The sequence below is a fragment of the Peromyscus maniculatus genome, chromosome 4 (assembly GCF_049852395.1).
Source record: "Peromyscus maniculatus bairdii isolate BWxNUB_F1_BW_parent chromosome 4, HU_Pman_BW_mat_3.1, whole genome shotgun sequence".
In the NCBI taxonomy this organism is placed as follows: Eukaryota; Metazoa; Chordata; class Mammalia; order Rodentia; family Cricetidae; genus Peromyscus; species Peromyscus maniculatus.
The window spans coordinates 36,687,768-36,706,804 of record NC_134855.1 but is presented as its reverse complement, the minus strand read 5'-3'; the positions used below and the strand labels follow the sequence as shown (position 1 = coordinate 36,706,804).

The 19,037-nt window shown below is 43.5% G+C and overlaps 1 protein-coding gene across 13 annotated transcripts in view; it reads left to right on the top strand.

Moving 5' to 3' along the window:
• Ccdc148 (coiled-coil domain containing 148) overlaps positions 1 to 19,037 on the top strand; it is a 284,674-nt gene that overhangs the window by 252,531 nt on the left and 13,106 nt on the right. The window contains exon 14 of one of the 13 annotated variants that reach the window (XM_076569540.1): positions 3,032 to 3,155. The exons of the other annotated variants lie outside the window; for them this stretch is intronic. Within the exon in view, the coding sequence (XP_076425655.1) occupies positions 3,032 to 3,119 (88 nt within the window). The 3' untranslated portion in view covers positions 3,120 to 3,155. Of the gene's footprint in view, positions 1 to 3,031; positions 3,156 to 19,037 lie in introns of those variants that run through there. 13 annotated transcript variants of the gene reach the window in all.

Below are 19,037 nucleotides of genomic sequence, written 5' to 3'. Positions count from 1 at the left end.
TCTTCAGATTTCCTGAGTCAGTTTTCTGCTCTTGTAATCATGTCTGCTGACCTCCTCGGGAATTCCTTCTTCAGAACTCAAGTATTGATTCCAAGACACACAATGGTCTTCCTCTCTCAAGTTTTAGTGGATGCTAAGCTGGACTTAGAGTTATTTTAAGTTAGTCAACCGAAAGTAACAATGCAGCTACTGTGTAGAACACAGAGGTGCACACAGGTGCAAACACACGTGCAGATGCACGCCCAGCAGGTACACAGGTGCAAACATGTGTGCAAATGCACACCCAGCAGGTACACAGGTGCAAACTCATGCAGATGCACACCCAGCAGGCACACAGGTACAAACTCATGCAGATGCACACCCAGCAGGCACACAGGTACAAACTCATGCAGATGCACACCCAGCAGGCACACAGGTGCAAACTCATGCAGATGCACATCCAGCAGGCTCACAGGTGCAAACATGCGTGCAGATGCACACATATCTAAAATACAAAATTTCTGTAAGAGAATGAAAACGTATTTTCCTTTATTTCTACTTTGTGTGCATGGATGTTTTTGCCTGTGTGTACGTCTGTGCACCTCAGGCATACAATGCCTGTGGAGTCCATAATAAGGTGTTGAACCTCCTGGAGGTACAGACAGTTGTGAGTTTCCATGTGGGTGCTGAGAATCAAACCCTGGTCCTCTGGAAGAACGGCCAGTGTTCATAACTACTGAGCAGATGTAAAAGGGGGAAAAAAAAGATGTAAAAGCCCCTGTAAATGTTTTTAGCCTCAGCTTCAAGAGGAAGTCCACTAAGTGAGTCAGTGTGAGCTGTATGTAGGTCAGTGTTGTGGATATAGGTCACATTTCCACAGGCCTTGGCTTGAGGCGTGTTGGACTACATAGAAGGAGAGCAGGTTGTGAGAAGTGGAAGAGTTTGAAGCAAGAATGGGAAATTTAACCCCTAACTATAGCATCCTTTTGTGGCTTTCCGGCTCCGTGCTAAGTCGGTTCATAGGCAACAGTGTACTGGTACGTATTTACCAACCGGTCAGGCCTAGGAGTGAAGTCAGCCCTAATTGGTAGTTTGTACCAATTTCAGCAGTGCAGACACCTCTGCCATAGCCTATTTTAAATGGCTAACTGGATGTCACTGAACAGTTTGTAAGAAGTGTGCAATTGTATACTATTTCATTTCATTTTTACCATACTGCTTTAATTATAAGCATCATTAACCTCAGAGATGGATAATGTGAAAATTAATAAAATAATCAGGAAGTGATGGGTTTTGAGTTTTTGATACCTTTTTAAAAATAGTCTAGTTCATTGTAAATTTATATAAATTTAATGTGCAATAATGGGCGGGTTTAAGAACTGGCTTGCATTTGTCCTAACATTTAAGGGGTGGTGCCCTCTAGCTGATCGGGGGCTCTTACAAACGTCTATGTCCCTAGGCTCCCTAGCAAAAGGAAGCAGAAACTGAGTTCCCGAGGAAAGCCTGGTGAGCTCATCGCCACTGAAGGGCAGGCGAGTGTCAGGACCTGATGTGCCCTTATCAGCTGTGCTGACTCCCCAGCGCACTCCCCCAAATGCCGAAGTCAGGTTGCTGTGCCCAGCAGAGAGTTTACAATTGTCCTAGATTGTGGGGCCACTTTGCAGAAAACTGGGTGACAGCTGGTGCACTTTGAGGTCTTGAGTAGTGAACTGAAGAGGCTGGGAATGGAGGCGATGCCTCTACCGTGGCCACTGCCTAGCGCAGATAGCTTTGGAAGCCAAGTAAGTCCCGAGATGTGCTGAACATGACCTTTAAAAAGTGATTTACTGGGTAATCTACGACCAAAAGAAGAGGCTCCGAGCTGGGGATGAGAGGCGCTTCTCAAGGAGGCAGCACATATTTTTGACAAGAGTTTTACAATCTCTAGGGAAAGCTTGGCAATAGATACCATCCTCAATTTTAAGAGACAGGCAGAAGCTCTCAGGAAGCAATAATGGGTAGGAAGAACAGAACTACTTGGTGTTTATATCAGCTACTTTTCTTGTCACTGTCACCAAATGCTTTGCAGCCTAAGGAGTGGAGAATTTGGTTTGCTTTGCTTTGAGAGAATGTAAGTCCATCATGTTGAGGAGGGCACAATGGGACCAGATGTCCATGGTGGGACCAGATATCGAAGGTGGGACCATATCTCCATGGTGGGACCATATCTCCATGGTGGGACCATATCTCCATGGTGGTAGGAGTGTGTGGTTGTTTGCTCATCTCTCAACAGATATGGAGCAGAGAAAGAAGGCCAGCTTTCTCTTTTTTTCCCCTTTTTATTTCAGTTAGGGACCCCTGCCTAAACAATGGTGTCACTCACATTCAGGCCAGATCTTAACCAATCAGTCAATCCTCTTCAGACACACCCAAAGGTATACTTCACTCAATGATCTAGGCATTTCTTAATCCAGGAAGGTTGACAATGAGATTTAACCATCACACTAGTAAATCAATGTTAAATGATGGTGAGTCTCCAGAGCTGTAACTGGAAGGCTGATAGATATAGCACAGGAATTAGGGCTGTAGCTGCCTATGAAATTATCAAATGTGGGAAGCACCTCTGAAGACAATCAGTCAATGAATATTTTAGAAAGTAGAAAATAACAAAGGTTATAGTAGACCGTGTCTTAGAACACTTGGAGAATATGACATTCATAAAGCTGTACCTCAAATTTGGAGAATAAGCCAGTAAATATCAATCAATTGTAAATAGTGACAATGAACAAAGAACAGATCACTCTTCCTATGGGTCCATAAAGAACATGGTAGAAGGAGGATTTCACACATGCCCAGGACCAGCGATATAATGGATCTCAGTCAAAACAAATTGAAACCTTGGTACACGCAGGCCTATCAATGTGAGCTTGGGAGGTCCAGCAGCTTTGGGGACATATACAACTATCTTGAGTATATTCCAGGAACAGAAACAGAGGGGATGACATGGGGTGTGTATTAGTTACTTTCCTATTGCTGTGACACAACACCCTGACCAAGGTGTTTGGGCTTACAGTTCCAGAAGGTTAGTGTCCATCATCATCATCATCATCAAGGCAGGGAGTGTGGCAGCAGACAGGCACGGAGGCTGGAGCAGAAGCTGAGAGCTTACATCTTGAACTGCAAGCAGGAAGCAGAGAGAGCAAACTAGAAATGACACAAGTCTATAAACCTTACTTCCTGCCTCCAGTGACACAGTTTCTCCAACAAAGCCACACCTCCTAAGCCTCCCCAAACAGTGCCACCAACTGGGGGCCAACCATTCAAATGCTGCAGACTATGGGGGACATGTCATTCAAACTCCCACAGGATGCTAGAAGAAGAGCTTTCAGTCAGAAGAGGTCAAACACCTGGGGTCACTCTCAAGCAGGCTCTGGATCAGGCATCCTCGAGCATTACTGGCACAGGGAAACCCAGCAAGGAATAGTGCAGTATCCAAGGCACTAGTCATTAGAATAATTTCTAACTCTATGGTGCCAAGTTCCCCAGCATTTCTTATACAACAAGCTACAATCCCAGGAAGGCAAAAAATTCCACACTACAGCACATGGCCGGGCCCTCCCCGCAGAGAGCCGAGGGTAGACCCAAGGGACTGTGTTTTACAAATAGATTTTAGTGAGGTTGGCTTACCGCCCACTTTCTGAGACGTACAATATAATTAAGCGCAGGCCCCTGATGATGAGCCAGGTCTGGAAACGCTTGTGTTGAACAGGCACCATTGTGACAGTCCCACCTGGCGAGCAAGCGCTGGCCCCTGTGAGGAGCAAACTCCCGGCCTACCTGCGACAATTAACTTGTGGCAGTTGCCTGGAAACATCTCTTCCTTTTCCTCGGTTCTGGTAACTTTGATTTTTAATTCTGCTAAGTTCCCTTATGCTTAGTACTATATGTATCACTCCAAATATTTCTTGGAAATAAATAAAAAAATAACTGAGTCTTTTTCACATCTAGTCTAAAGAGAAAGCAAATGGCAGTGCTGAAGTATTAGTTGAGTGGTAAATTATTTTTATAGCATACACACATACATATATATATGAGAATATCTTTGAAATTAAGTTTTTAACACACATAGGCAATTTAAGACACATGGTACTTCTTATATAGTCAATAAGCATGTGCATTTGAAGCATTCCTATAAACACTCAACTGTTTGCATTTATAATGTGCTTTATTAACTGAAGAGGAAGCAGTCTTAAGTTTCCATCAAATGTGCAGAGAATGCTTCTCTTTGCTAAGCCTTTGTGGCTCTTTAATCTTACGGCATTTTCAAATCCCACAAACAGGAAGGGTTACCCTCACCGGGCGAATGTGTGTGGGCTTGAAAGCTGTAATGTTTTAAAAGACCTAGGCTCTTTGAGGCCTGTTTTTCCCCTCACACTCAGAGGTTTTGGTTAATCAAAGCATACTCCACAAAGCCTCCCTTCCTAGGACGTCCACAAGTGACCTCACGCTGGAGCAGGCTCAGATAGGGTTTCCTCCAATCGTGGTGGTGAATGGTCTATTTTCGGAAAGGCTTGTTTCTGTCCCCTTTGATGCCACTTTGGCGTACGCTTGTTCTAAAGCACGGAGCTGGAGCTGTCTACACAGGATGTTTCTGTCTAAAGAACATACACAAGGAGGAAATATGGTCTGTGTCTGGCTAAAGTGATAACAATTTTCTAAGCCCAGGATCTCAGCAGAGGAGAGATTTGCTGATGACAGTCTTCAGGCAACCAGGGATATGGTCTCAGAAAGGTGTATATCCAAAAGGAGGCCTTCAGGAACATTCCTGTTGGAAATCACAGGGTACATTCTTTGTTTTCTTGAGATGACTGGTCACAATGTATTCACAGTCAGGAAGCAAGCAGACAGCAGAGAGAAAGGGGGATAGGATCTCAAACCTCAAGACCCCCCTTCCCAGGATCCACTCAGCAAAGCTCCCTATCTAAAGGTTCCATAGCCTTTCCAAACAGTACTCTTAGCTGGGGACAAAATGTTCAAACACGTGAGTCTATGGGAGGGCATGTCACACCCAGACCACAGCACACAGTTTGCCAGATATGAACCGTGGTCTCTGAAAAAAGACAATTAATATTATAATGCAGAGCTGGCAAGATGGCTCAGTGGCTGATGATGCAGCCCGAGTTCAATCTGTGGAACCCACATAAAGGTAGAAGGGGCAAACCAATGTCACAGAGTCGTCCTCTGAATCCCTGCGTGTGCACCGTGGCATGGGCACCCACACACAGGAAGATTATACTTTGGAGTCTGTGGAGAGCTCATTACCCTTCACACCTACGACAAGGCTGGCTTCACCTCCAAGAATTAGAATCATGGCTTTTAACTTTGCTCAGTCCCAGGCAATGGGACCAATTGCCCAGCAGCTTAGGTGAGAGCAAACCCTGCCCCCTTTCAGGAGTAGCACTGATACCCCCTTTTCAGCTTAACCAGTAGACCTCACTGTTTACAGGGGTCATATTTAAGCTCCATGGTGGGCCAGGTCAGTGTTCTCTGGTCTTGATCACTGCAGTCTTTGGAAAGGGAGATGACGTCTTCTCTAAGAAGCCGTTCAAGTTGTCACTGAGCTCTGTGAAGAATGTGGACAAGGAGGCACAGCCTATTTCTTGTTGCCTTTTGTCAGCTATATCAAAATAGATCAATGTTTGGCTATTCATTAAAATAAAATTTTGTTAGCTTTCACTGTCTTGTTTATGCCAGCAACTTGCATGAGAATACCTTCTCTACATGTTTTCCAGGTCCCCCTTTCCATATTTACTCCCCTCTTAGGGGTTTGATTAAAATTCTGACATAGCATTACATTTTACAGGTTGTGTATTATTGGAAGCCAGTTTCATTATATTCCCCTGGTCTATGATGCTCCTCCAGAAGCTCCTCCATTTCCTTTGAGAGCTATCCCAAGAGATGCCCTGTGGAAGACGAGTGGGGACATATCCCACTTCATATAGGAAAGGAAATCACAGGATTTCTGCAGCCTTATTCCTGCTCACTCCCAATCATGCTCAATGCTAGGGTTACCTTGGCAGGAAGCCAGGGGCACTGCTTTTGTCTTTTGCTAAAGAAAAAAAAATGACCATTTATCCCAAGGCTTAGTCTGGAAGGCTGGGTCCTCAGGCAGAGAGAAGCCTGTGGAGGGAGGCACAGTGAGGACAGAGCCACCGAAGAAGCTGGCTGTCGTTCTAGCGGCAGCAGGAGTACGTCAGCTTTGAAGGCGATAAGCGAAAAGTGCCCTAGGAAAGCCATAACCAATATTAGTGTATTTCATTGTTTTCTAAAAGTGTGTTTCAAACGGCTAAACAAAAAGGTGTGTGTGTGTGTGTGTGTGTGTGTGTGTGCTTATGGAGACTCGAGGACAACCTCAGATGTTATTTCTCAAGTGCAACTGTACGTGTGTGTGTGTGTGTGTGTGTGTGTGTGTGTGTGTGATTTATATGTATATGTTCGTGTGTATGTGTGTGTGTGTGTGTGTGTGTGTGTGTGTGTGTGTGTGTGTGATGTTGTTAGGTTTCTTCTTCTATTTCGCCCTTTATTTTTTGGAGAAAATGTCTCTCACTAAATCTAGAGGTCACCAAGATTGACCACCAAGGATCCTCCAGTGCCTCCCCAACACATCCCAGCACTAGGACAGTAGGGTTCTAAGTGCATGCCACCATGCCCAGCTTTTTTTGCAGGAGGTCAAAGAAATGTAAACCTAGGCCCTTGTGTTTGCAAGGCAAACACTTTACCAAATGAGCTGTTGTCCCAGCCCTCACCAAAGAGTTCTGACGAAGCAAACACTTTATATTATTCTTACAGTGGAAATAAGAAAGGTTACTTTAAAAAAGAAAAAGAAAAAAAAAAAGGAGAAAAAGCAGCAACCTTCCCCAAGGTGTTTAGGAAAGTAAATTTTTATGCATTTGTGTTTTGTTGTTGTTTGGGTCTGGTTTGGTTTTTTTCGCCTCAAATGTTAAAGCTGTTTGTTGAGCCTCTTTGCCGATCATTTCCTAGGCTGAAAGAAAATCAACGTTGACTGCATTGCCGTGGGCAGCTGAATCACTATAAAAAATCTCTCGTCCTTTTGATGTCTGCCGTCTGCAAAAGTTCTGAGAAACGTGGGAAGGAAGAAAGAGAAGGGGAAGGGGGTTTAAAGCAGTGTTGAGAAGCCAGCCTTCACGACTCTTGTTTACTTAAATCGTTCGCTGGAGGGTAAGGGTTGGGCTGCTTTTGTTGTCTCGGGACTGCATCTCCCAACATGCCGGTGAAGTCTGGACTCCAAGCTCCAGCTCCAGCCTCATGGTGCAGTGTCTACCTTAGAAACGCAGGGAGCAGCTACAGCCTGTTATCACAAGGAGTAAAAGGAGATAAGACTCAGCTGGAATTTGATAGCATGGAAGCATATTTTATTAGCATGGTTTGTGGAAGTTCTGTGCTTACAAAACACATCTTTTGGATCTTTTGTCATCAAAAAAGGTTACGTCTCTTCTGGGGCTTCTTCTAAAGCAGTGGTTCTCAACCTTCCTAATACTGCGACCGTTTAATAGAGTTCCTCCTGTTGTGGTGACCTCCGACCATAAAATTATTTCATTGCTACTTCCTAACTGTAATTTTGCTACCGATATGAATCGTAGTGTAAATATCTGATACGCAGGATAGCTGATATGGTTGTGACCCACAGGTTGAGAACCACTGCTCTAAAGCATCTCCCAATGAAACTAACTGCTCATTTTTATACTTTTCTTTTCTTGCCTTTAAAAACATTGTTGTTTTCTGTACAAGTGAAAGTGGAAGAACTTAGAGAAAAGCGTCTATTTTTTTAAGCAAGCCTGCATTATGAATTCCCTTCTTCTTCTTCTTCTTCTTCTTCTTCTTCTTCTTCTTCTTCTTCTTCTTCTTCTTCTTCTTCTTCTTCTTCTTCTCCTCCTCCTCCTCCTCCTCCTCCTCCTCCTCCTCCTCCTCCTCCTCCTCCTCCTCCTCCTCCTTCTTCTTTGGTTCTGCCTTCCGAGTGCTGGGATTAAAGGCATGTGCCACCACCGCTCGGCATGAATTCCCTTCTTATACATCCACTAAAATGGCCATTTGTCATCTTAAAGATTTTAAAAACCCAATTGCCTATTAATCATGAAGCTAAACCAAGTCTGCCATCAACCCATTCATGAGTTCGAGACCCACTGTGCAAATTTTCTCATGGTGCCAGGAAGTGCTACCTCCTGTGTGTCCTTCTCAAAATCCAGTGTTAGGCTCCACCATTGCCCACTTGGTGGGTATTTCCTTCCCCTGGCTCTGGTGCAGCTGTGTGTTTGTGTATGGCTATGACCAAATGCCTGGTAGGAGGAAACGAGAAGGATTTACTTGGTTTACTGTACCAGGCTTTTTCTTTCGAGCCACCAACCAGCTCCCAACTCATGACACAGAGATTTGTTATTAGTTTTGAATGCTCAGCTTAGCTTAGGCATGTCTTTTGGCTAGGTCTTTTAACTTAAATTAACCTGTTTCTATTCTTCTACATTTTGCCTCGGGGCATTATTACCTTTCTTCTGTATATCTGACTTTCACTACTTCTCTATGTCTGTCTGTCTGTCTGTCTGGTGACTGCCTGGCTTCTTGTCCTGGGCGTGTCCTTCTTTGTCTCTTCCTTCTCTCATTCTTCCTTTTCTTCTTTTTGAGCCTAGATTTCTCCTCCTTTTTATTCTCTCTGCCTGCTAGCCCCACCTATCCTTTCTCTGCTTAGCTATTGGCCCTTCAGCTCTTCATCAGACCAATCAGACAGGCAAGGTGAAATAGATGCAGCAATCCTTTACATAATTAATCACATACCCTTACACCATTAAACAAATGCAGCATAAAAAAAAGCAACACACCGTTACACAGTTCAGGTAATATTCTGCAGCAAAAACAAATGTAACACATCTTTGTCCAGTTAAAATAATATTCTGCAGCAGTTTACAGCTCAAGAGGCTTCTGTTCATCATGGCAGGAAAGGCAATATTGGTACTATTTGACTCCTGGCTGCGGCAGCAGGAGAGTGAGGTTGCTTGTTCACATCTGAGTGGATCAGGAAGCAGAAAGAAGGAAATGCCTGCCCTTAGTTCATTTCCTGTTCGTCCTAGTTTATTCAGTTAGGAACTCCAGCCCCTGGGATTATATCACCCCTACTTCAGAAGGATTTTACCTTTTCAGTTAATCCTCTCTGGAAACACACTCACAGATATACCCAAAGGCATGCCCAGTGCTGTAGGCATTTCATAATTCAGTTGAGTTGGTGTTAAAAAAAAAATTTAACCAGGGTTGGGGATTTAGCTCAGTGGTAGAGTGCTTGCCTAGCAAGCACAAGGTCCTGGGTTCGGTCCTCAGCTCCAAATTAAAAAAAAAAAATTTTTTAACCATCACTTCAGGGTTTTTAATTTGCTTTGCAGAAATAGGATTGTTGCACATATTTGTGTTGTACATAGTGCTTTCATATGCAAGTGTTTAGTAAATGAATTTGTATCAGCAATAAGGCTCACGGGGACTTGCCTGAGTGGGCTTTTAGCTTTCAGTTTATGACAAAGGAAAAACAGTGTGTCTACTGATGGCTGCAATGCTCCCCCCTACTCCCAGTCTTAGTAAGTCTGTCAAGTTTGGCTTTTAACTTTCCTGATTGTTCAAAGAAATCAGATATGAGGTTTGTTCTCCTTCAATCCCTCTTCTCTCCCAACTCCTCAAATGATTAAATATCTTACACAACCATACTTACTTTACAGGTATAAATGGGACGTATATGTTTAACATATCAATAATTTTGTCAATTCCTGTTTCCTGGGGTAGTTGGTAGGATGTTTTGCATTGATGTTTCACTTCATTCACCATTTATTCTGCCTTTCATTCAGTGATGTTTTTCTTCATTCTGTCATTCATTCAGTGATGTTTCTCTTTATTCTGCCTTTCATTCAGTGGTGTTTCTCTTTATTCTGTCTTTCATTCAGTGGTGTTTCTCTTTTATGTTTTATATACTTTGTTAGTTGTCGGAGGTACCAAGGAATTTCAGCCATAGTCACTGTGTGAAGGAAATACAATATAGTAGTGAAGAAAGGCATCTAAAACCACAGTGCATGCCAGTAAGGGGATATGTGAAAACTCCTGCTGCCTTATTAAAGGCAAGTAACACTCCCCAAACTGGAGTCTACTGAAAAATTTTCTGTTATCAAATAAGTTTGGACAATAAGCACATTAAGCTTAAGCCTTCCTCTCGAAGGTTCCTTATATACGCCCCCAAAGTACTGTAAATAATATGCACAACTCTTCTCTGAAGACACCTTTTTACTTCGTTTTAGGTTTTCCCAAACTTACTTGCACACATATATCATGGTCCACATGTTAATATTCAATGGGATATTTACATTCCATGAGTTTGGAAAATGAACCAGTAGGTACCACATCCTTGCATAGCTTGGATCTGGAAACCCTGACTAGGGCCAATGAGGAGATGAAGAAATGACAGACGTATAGCTACAGAAAAGGGGATCAAGTGGTCTGGACTCTCTGATGGAAAAGCCACAGCACTCTGGAAACCCAGCATGTTTGTTATACACAGTTACATGGAGGGGTGGAGTTGTTGTGTACAGCTCAACAAGGAGATGGCATTACTAACAGAAATAAACAAGGAATCAGGGTTATTCTATATGACTGAACTAGGAGGCAGGTTTAGCTGATCTCGGTAGAAGCAATCTCTGCAGGGGAAGAGTTTTCAGGCCATTAACATCCAGGGATAAAGCTAGGGCAGAAGTTTTGTGCACACACTCAACATGGGCAGACAGACCAGAAAAAAAAGCTTTGGCATCACCTCGCTCAGATTCACTGGAGAAAGCCTTTGTCGTGCCTATGGGACTGAGACATTGGGGTTCTTGACATGGCCATGCCTGTGTAAAACAATACACATTCACTCAGGACTTAACTTACTCCCTAAAAGTTACCACCTAGTGCAGCTGGTTGTATGCTGTTCTATTATAGAGATTAAAAGATACATGTTCTCTTTTTTTCACAGATTGTGAGAGTCCAGCTCCCACCTTTTGAAGGGTTCTTAGGAGAAAGAGAGAGGAATATGAAAATATTAGATTGAAAGAAAGACCTAGCCAATGAGAAGAAAGACAAAAACACAGGATAGTTTTGGGAGGGCCTGAATCAATACCCAGAAGCCTTGAAGGTTTATTCAAAAGGCTTTTTATAACATGCCAAGGGGAGAGGCAAAATACCTCCCTTTTGCAAGATCAAAGCACACTCTACAGCCAAGTGTAGACATTTCTAAACAACTGGGAAACACACCCATGAATAAATGGTCTCCTTATGCAGTCCTGCTGGGTAAAGCAAGCCCAGATTCTCAGACCTTGAGTAAGTTCTCACTAGATATTCTCTGTGGGCTCCCACAGGTTCCCTTTCTTAATAATAACATAAAGGGCCCCTCAAACCCCTCAGGTGGGCTGTGTCTTAGGTTGCTTTCATCACTAAACAGCCTTACCCATCATTGAGATACACTTTCTGCCAAGTTACTCTCTCTTAGGTTGACAGCTAGCAAGAAGGACTTACCTGTCTCTGACTACCAGGCTCTGGCAGGGGAGGGGAAAAGAGCTTGACTCTATGAAGCTCTGAAGCCATTTTTCCACTAAGAGCTTGCAAATAGCTGGATTGATCATAGCAATACTCCTACTCCTTATGGCTACTATGCCTCCTAGTAAAGCAGTAGATGATGATAAATATGGAATCACCTTTTTGAATGGGTTTAAGATGTCTATAGTGGTCTTAGCTACACCAAGCCCTTTTTTAAACCAATAAACTCTTGATGCAACCACATCAAATAAATCAATAAACTTCTGATGCAACTGCATCAAATCTAAGAACTCCTTAGCATCACCATACCATGGTTCATCGATATCAACAGGTTAACATAATTTTAGCATGAATATTATTATACATAATTACAATTCTCACAAACTTACATCCAAAAGCAAACTCTCAATAGAACTATTTACATTTTACAAACTTTAGCAAACATCCAAAAGCAATTTCTTAACAGAACTATTTATATTTTTGCTAACAAAACATAGGATGCATTAACACAAGTTAAAATTAAACTACTGTAGTGACAAGAAAATGTTTTTTCTTTTCAAAAAAATTAAAGAGACTGAGGTATATTAACTCCCCTTTTCTTTATAATTTTTAAAGCTGCATCTTGAGCCTGGGTAGAAAAAAACCTCAACTTCTCCATTTCCATACAAACAGTTCATGAGTCACCACAGTTAATAAAACACATATGTATACATAAAACAATATCACAATTGATAGGGTCTATATATGTAAGTAAAGTCAAAATTGTACCATTGCAATTGAATCACTCCAGTCCATCCCATTTTTTAAGTCTGAAATTTTCAAAAAGAAAGTTCTGATACCAATCTTAATGTTTCACTGAGAGCGTTCTGATACTAGTCTTAAAGTTCCAAATATGAAGAAACCCACAACCAAATTTGTGTTGCAGTTCCTCTGAATGCAACAAGCCAGCTCAAAGTAGAAGTACAGTCCCTGCACTTTTACTCTCATCTACAGCTGTGCTTTGTAGTCTGTAGCCTTCTTAGGCAATCTGCTCCAGGGTGAAAGCTGTTAGCTGGCCAGTGCAGAGTCCTCTCAAAAGAGACCTTCTTACAGCGAGCAAACAGAAACTACATGGCTTTAGCTGCTAGCTCCTCCATTCAGGTTTTTACAAAACCAATCCTCAGGCCCAAGGGCTCTCAACCATCTCCCACCACATGGGCTCAAGGGAGTAACCCAGCCACTATGAGCTGTGGGCTTCCTCAGGTCCCATTACCTGCTCTGCCGGTGGCCTTGCATGCAGCACTCAGAGTCCAGGAAGCCTCTGTGGGCAGCTCTGCTTGCAGAGCTAATTGCTGCACTCAGGGCAGTTCCACCTCACTCTGCTGCTGAGATCTCAGGCTGGCCTGTTTTTCAGTGTGTCTCAACCATTCAGCCTGGAGTGCTGCTGCTGCATACTGCTGCTAGGGACTCAGATCCTGTACATTTCATTACAGGGAGGATTTCAAAACCTCTGCTACTCTTTCCATGCCAAGGCTCATTCCACCTCAGGTGTCCTATCAGCCAGCAGCTTCCCTTAGGTCCTGCACCATCTCTGCCACAGTTCTGCCCTTGGGGATGCTGCCTGGACTCTGCAGGGATCCCTGCTCACCTCTGGTCATGGTAATCAGGCCTACCTCGGTGTCCTCGAAATGCACACATGCAGACTCAGAGTCTTCCTTCCCTCCACCCTCTTCTTCCTTTCCAGCATCTGGTTGTGCATTGATACAGGTTTCCTCCATGTGGATGGAATGGGCATTAGGAAGAAGAGGAGGCCTGGTTACAAGCAGTTCCAGGTTCAGATCTTTCTAGCATAGTGATCTCAGAGGGGAAAGATTTTCTTTTCCGCTATCCACAATATAAATCGCAAAGATTCTAATTGTCTTAGCTGAAGTCACATGCTTACTTAGAACCAACCACAGTGGTTATTTTTATAATATATTATTACTATTATTAACCATATCTGATCACAGGTAAATTCTTATTCTCAGGAAGGGGAGGAGTTCTCTGAATTAGTCCCTCAAAAGATATACATGGGATAAAAAGATGCAATTCAGTAAGGGAGGATTGATAGTAGTTGGTTAGTGTGTTGGTTATTTTTCTGTTGCTGTGATAAGACACTTTAACCAAGGCAACTTATAGAAGAGTTTCTTTGGGGATTACAGCTGCAGAGAGTTAGAGTCCGTGGTGGTAAAGTAGAAGTAGTATGTGGTAGTATTGTGTTCTCCAAAATATTGTGCATGCTAATAAACTTTTCTGGGGTCAGAGAACAGAACAGCCACTAAATATAGAGGCTAGAAAATGGTGGCACACACGCCTTTAATCCTATCACTTGGAGGGCAGAGATCCATCCAGATCTCTGTGAGTTTAAAGCCACACTGGAAACAGCCAGGCATGATGACTCATGCCTTTAATCCCAGGAAATGAGCCTTTAATCCCAGTAAGTGATGGCAGAAAGCAGAAAGGTATATAAGGCATGAGGACCAGGAACTTAGAGCCTAGTTAAACTTTTAGGCTTTTTAGCAGCAGTTCAGCTGGGATTTATTCTGGATGAGGATTCAGAGGCTTCCAGTCAGAGGAAATAGGATCAGCTGAGGAATTAGCAAGGTAAGGTGGCTGTGGCCTTTTCTGCTTCTCTTATCTTCCAGCATTCACCTCAATACCTGGCTCCTGGGTTTGATTTTATTAATAAGAACTTTTAAGATTCCTGCTGTAGCAGTAGGTGGCAGGCAGCTGGAGTAGCATCTGAGAGCTCACATCTTGAACCATGACCAGGAGGTAGAAAACACACTGGGAGTGGCACAAGTTTTTTAAAACCATGAAGCCCACCTCCAGTACTTACCTCCTCTAACAAAGTCACACCTCCTAATCCTTCCCAAACAGTTCTACCGACTGTGGACCATGTACTTAAACATATGAGCCTAGGTGGGACATTTTCATTCAAACCATCACAATGACCAACACAACTTAAGGAATAGTTTATTTTGCCTTTTGGCTCCAGAGGAAGAAGAGTCCATCAACAATGGTGGGAAAGCATGGCAACAAGCTGCAGGCATGGCAGCGAGAATGAGGGAAGCTAGCTCAAAGGTCACATCTTCATCTGGAAGCACAAAAAAAAAAAAAGGAAACAAATTGGAAATAGACCTAGGCTTTAAGATCTCAAAGACTCCCCTCTCCCAGCCAGTGACGATTTTTTCCAGTAAGACTGTTCCTTCTAAACCTCTCCAAATAGCCCCACCAACTGGGCCCCACACATTCAAATATCCGAGCCTCTGGGAGACAATTCTCAACCTCCACAGTAAATGCAAGAGAGATTCAAAACAACAGATGTCTACCACAGCGCCGTTTAATTATTAACTTCTAGATTTGGCCATAATAGGCAGTTGGCTCTGGTTTTCAATTTCTGTTAGAAGGAGAGGACTAAAAAGTCAACTATTTTAATATTTAAGTCATTATTTTTAGAAGACATCTCTAACTTATAAGGTAGTTTCTAGTTAATGAATCTAAACAGGAAGCCACCTCAGTCATTTCCTTAAGCATATAAGACTTTCTTAGCCCCAAGACGTCATATTGCTCAAAGTAATACATTCTGTGAGTGATTTTCTTAGGTTTTTAAGTAGCTAAAATGACTCTACTATGAATATTTTAGGTTGAAAGTTTTGACATTCAAGTTATAAGGTATTCTTAGCACTGCAAATTTAACTGTCTGTCCTTAGCTCTAGTGATCCCCAGATAATTGATTGTACAGAATCTTGGCTATATCCAAGCTGCATGTGGCTCACCTCTCAGGGGCTGTCAAGAGGCCTTTGGGTTTCTGTTTAGACTTGTCCTGAGTTTGTTCTGAGGTTTATACAAGGTGATGTCAGTGGGTTATGCCAACTCTGCTCACTGCCCTGAAGTCAGTAGCTCTGCATTTAGCCCTCAGTGTAGCACAGTTGTTCTTGGGGGATTTGTCTGAGAGTAATCCTGAACTTACAGGAAGAAAGGAAAAAAGATCAAAGGATTTGCAGCTTTGAAGGAGAGGAAAGTTTAAGGCTTTCAGTGGGCTAGCTACATTTGGAGTCCAGTTTCTGAGTTTTTGTTTATTTGTTTGTTTTTGTTGTTTTTAATTGAGAAAATAAGAATTCATGCTGGGGCCTTGGGTGGACAGATGCAAAGGAGCCAGTGATAGAGTTTTGGGGGAGCAGCCAAAATGAGAGAACACATTCTAGGAGAGAGGTGGCCATCAGTATGGACATTGCAAACAGGTCTCAAAGGAAGAAGCTCTGAAAGAGACCCCTGAGTCAACAATTGGGAGTCTGTGGTAACATTGACGAGAGCCGTTTCCAGAAAGTGGAGTGAGCAGAGGCCAGACTGCAGCCAGCATGGACCAAATGGAGAAAGAACAAAAGAACGGCACATAGAACAGCTTCTTCAGCTACAAAACGGTTCTGTAGAAAGAATAAAGAGAGGAAGGTGGCGTCAGACAAGGGAGTCGGAGCCGATAGATACATTTCTCACCCCACCTGAAGAACTTGTGTGTGGGGGAGAAGACCATGAACCGAGTGGCTAGAGGTGGAGACTGAAACAAGAGCCAGGAAGAAGTCCATTTCCAGAGCATGATCCTGGGGACAACAGCTAAGCTTCCGGTAACGAGAGCCTGGGCTCATGGAGGAGATGGGAGATGATGAACCTTGGCAAAGTCATCAGGACAAGGCATGAGAAAGGAATGCCAAAGGCCTTTCCAGTGAAGCAGGGGCTGAGGTTTTCTCTGCTCTGGAAGGGAATTACTTACACATGAACTAAGGAAAGGTGAATGCCAAAACAGATGGAGTAAACAGAATGTTCATGGAATGTGTTGAATATCCTGTAAAGCTCTCAATCAATATATAATACATGGAGCAAAGAATTGGGGCTGGGAATTGGCGGTGTAGATGTCCAAAGAAAAGAAAGCAAGCTAATCGATGGATGCTGGTGACCCTGGGGCTTTAGTTCTTTTTTTTTTTTTTTTTTTTTTTGGTTTTTCGAGACAGGGTTTCTCTGTGTAGCTTTGCGCCTTTCCTGGGACTCACTTGGTAGCCCAGGCTGGCCTCGAACTCACAGAGATCCACCTGGCTCTGCCTCCCGAGTGCTGGGATTAAAGGCGTGCGCCACCACCGCCCGGCGGGGCTTTAGTTCTAAAGCCAGGAAGACAACACAATAAAACCTGGGAGAAAAAGCAGAGGGAGAATTAAATTACTGTGAACTTTAGGAGAGGCTTAGCCTTGTGTCTGGTACACAGGACCCAATGAACAATGTTGAGAAATGCAAAATTTGCTGAGCTAAAGCTACAGGTAGGGTAAGACCATTTGAAAGCAAGTGGGAAGCTGCTAGCCGGTCCACACAAATGAACCCCCAGGGCTTTCTGCAGCCTTTCTCAGCAGGTAACAGTGAGCTGAAAAGTTGGTGTCATCAACAGCGTCTCCCATGGCAACAGTCCTAACTGATATTGAGCTCCAAGTTGGTCCAAGGAAGTAGGTTGTGGAAGAGGTTGGGCCATTGGGAAAGAAAAGGTTGTTGGTTACAGTTTCAAAGAACTGTTCTTCAGTGGTGGACGTGAGCTGGATAGCCAGTATGTGAGCCCAAGGACCAAGGAAGAGAGGGGGCCATGTAACTGTAAAGTCAGTGGGGAAATCTCTCAGATTGTCACTGGGGATCAAAGCAATCAGCTCCCCTAGGTAGCTTCCATTTCAGGGGCTGCCACAAAGGAAGTATTGTCATCTGGAAGTACTGGTTTTCAACTGAGGATAACTGTAGGTAGGAGTAATTAAGAGTGGGGTCATGGAATGTGCTCCAGGGGAGGATATTTTATTGTCAAGTGTGTTAAGATTTCTGGTACATGATTACTAGGGAAAAATCTTCTTTTTGTCAGTTTTATTATTATTTTAAAATCTCTGCAGATACCACAGTTTATATTCCCTACTCCCACTTATAATATTATTGGCAAGGAGTTGTGTAGGAAAAACTTCGAGGATATGTAAAGATCTAAAATGGATTACAGAAAGTCACATAGAAACAGTTAGGAATGGTTTTAGAGATGGGTAACTAAACAGTGGCAGAACTGGCCTGTTGGATTCACATGGGGAAAGGCCAATGTGACATTTGCAACACCCTTCCTGGGTCCCTCTGGTCACACCTTGTCCTCCTTGCTCTCAATCCTGCATTCCCAGGTCAAGTCCATATTCCATCTCAAGGTGATTTGGGCATCTGGCTTAGAACTGACTATAACCAACAGAAAATGGACCTCACTTTCATTTGTGGGTTTTGCTGTTGGTGATAAAATACCTGTCTTTTTGTGGCTCAAATGACTGTTCTCAGGAAAGGGAAGGCAGCTCCTGCCTCCTCTTTCGGGTGGAGATGCTTTGACTTCCTTCCTTCTGCCTTGAGTTCACTGAACAGATTCTAATACGAGCCTGAGGTTTTCAGCTGCCATGGAGATATGTTTTGTTCATCTGAGGGGAAAACAAGCTTTGTAACAACCACTGTTAAGACTGCCCATCAACAACACCGACCCAAGCCTCAGAAGGCTGTGGTCACCCAGGGAGCCTGCCATCCTTATGTTTTGGGGACACAGGCAGGTAGGAGAGGGCAGGGTTGAATGCCAACAGCACCATCAGAAATTTCCAGTTTGGATTAAACCCGAAGCGTGTAACTGTGATGTATAGCACACAGACAGAAATAAGCCCTGCCTAGGTAGTAATTTGTACCTGGTTTTGTCTTGATAACAATAGTCAGGTAAAGTCCCTTTAATGTATATATTTATCTATGTTGTAGTTCTCAGAATGTGGTCCCAGGCCAGCAGTATCAGTATCATTCAGAAACATACTGAAAATGCTGATTTCAATGGCAGGCAGGCTCCACTCACTATCCTTGAATCAGAGGCCCAGGGGCAGAGGCAGCCAGCTGCCCAACCTCCAGGTGATTACTCTAGGCTCAGGCTGAGCTGCCTGCCGTTGTCCTCAGCCTGGGCTCTTGTTCATTAGCACCACTGGAAGAATGTCTAACCAAGTAATAGTGTTTGGGCCCCACCAGCAGGATTTGATGGAATTGGTAGTGCCCTGGCATCCATTTATGATGAGTTCCAGTGGTTCTAATTATGGTCACAGCTATGAACCATTGTCCCATAGTGATTCAAGAAATGGCTCTCCGACCCAGGATGTGATGATCCAAAACCAACTTATTGAGAACAACGTGGCCCTTGCCAGAGTGCCGACTTAGTCATCTGTATACAAAGCAAACCACAAATCATGTGAAACATCACGGCGTGGGAACATTTCTTTTCCTTTTCTCCACTGCTGTATCCTGAACACCTGAAGTAGTGTTTGGCACTGAGGAGGTGGGGAGATGGCAGTGTTGATGAATTGCATTGATACCGAGCCAGGGGTTGGGTTCCAGGAGTCTCACAAAGGAACAAGCTGGAAGAACGGCCTCTG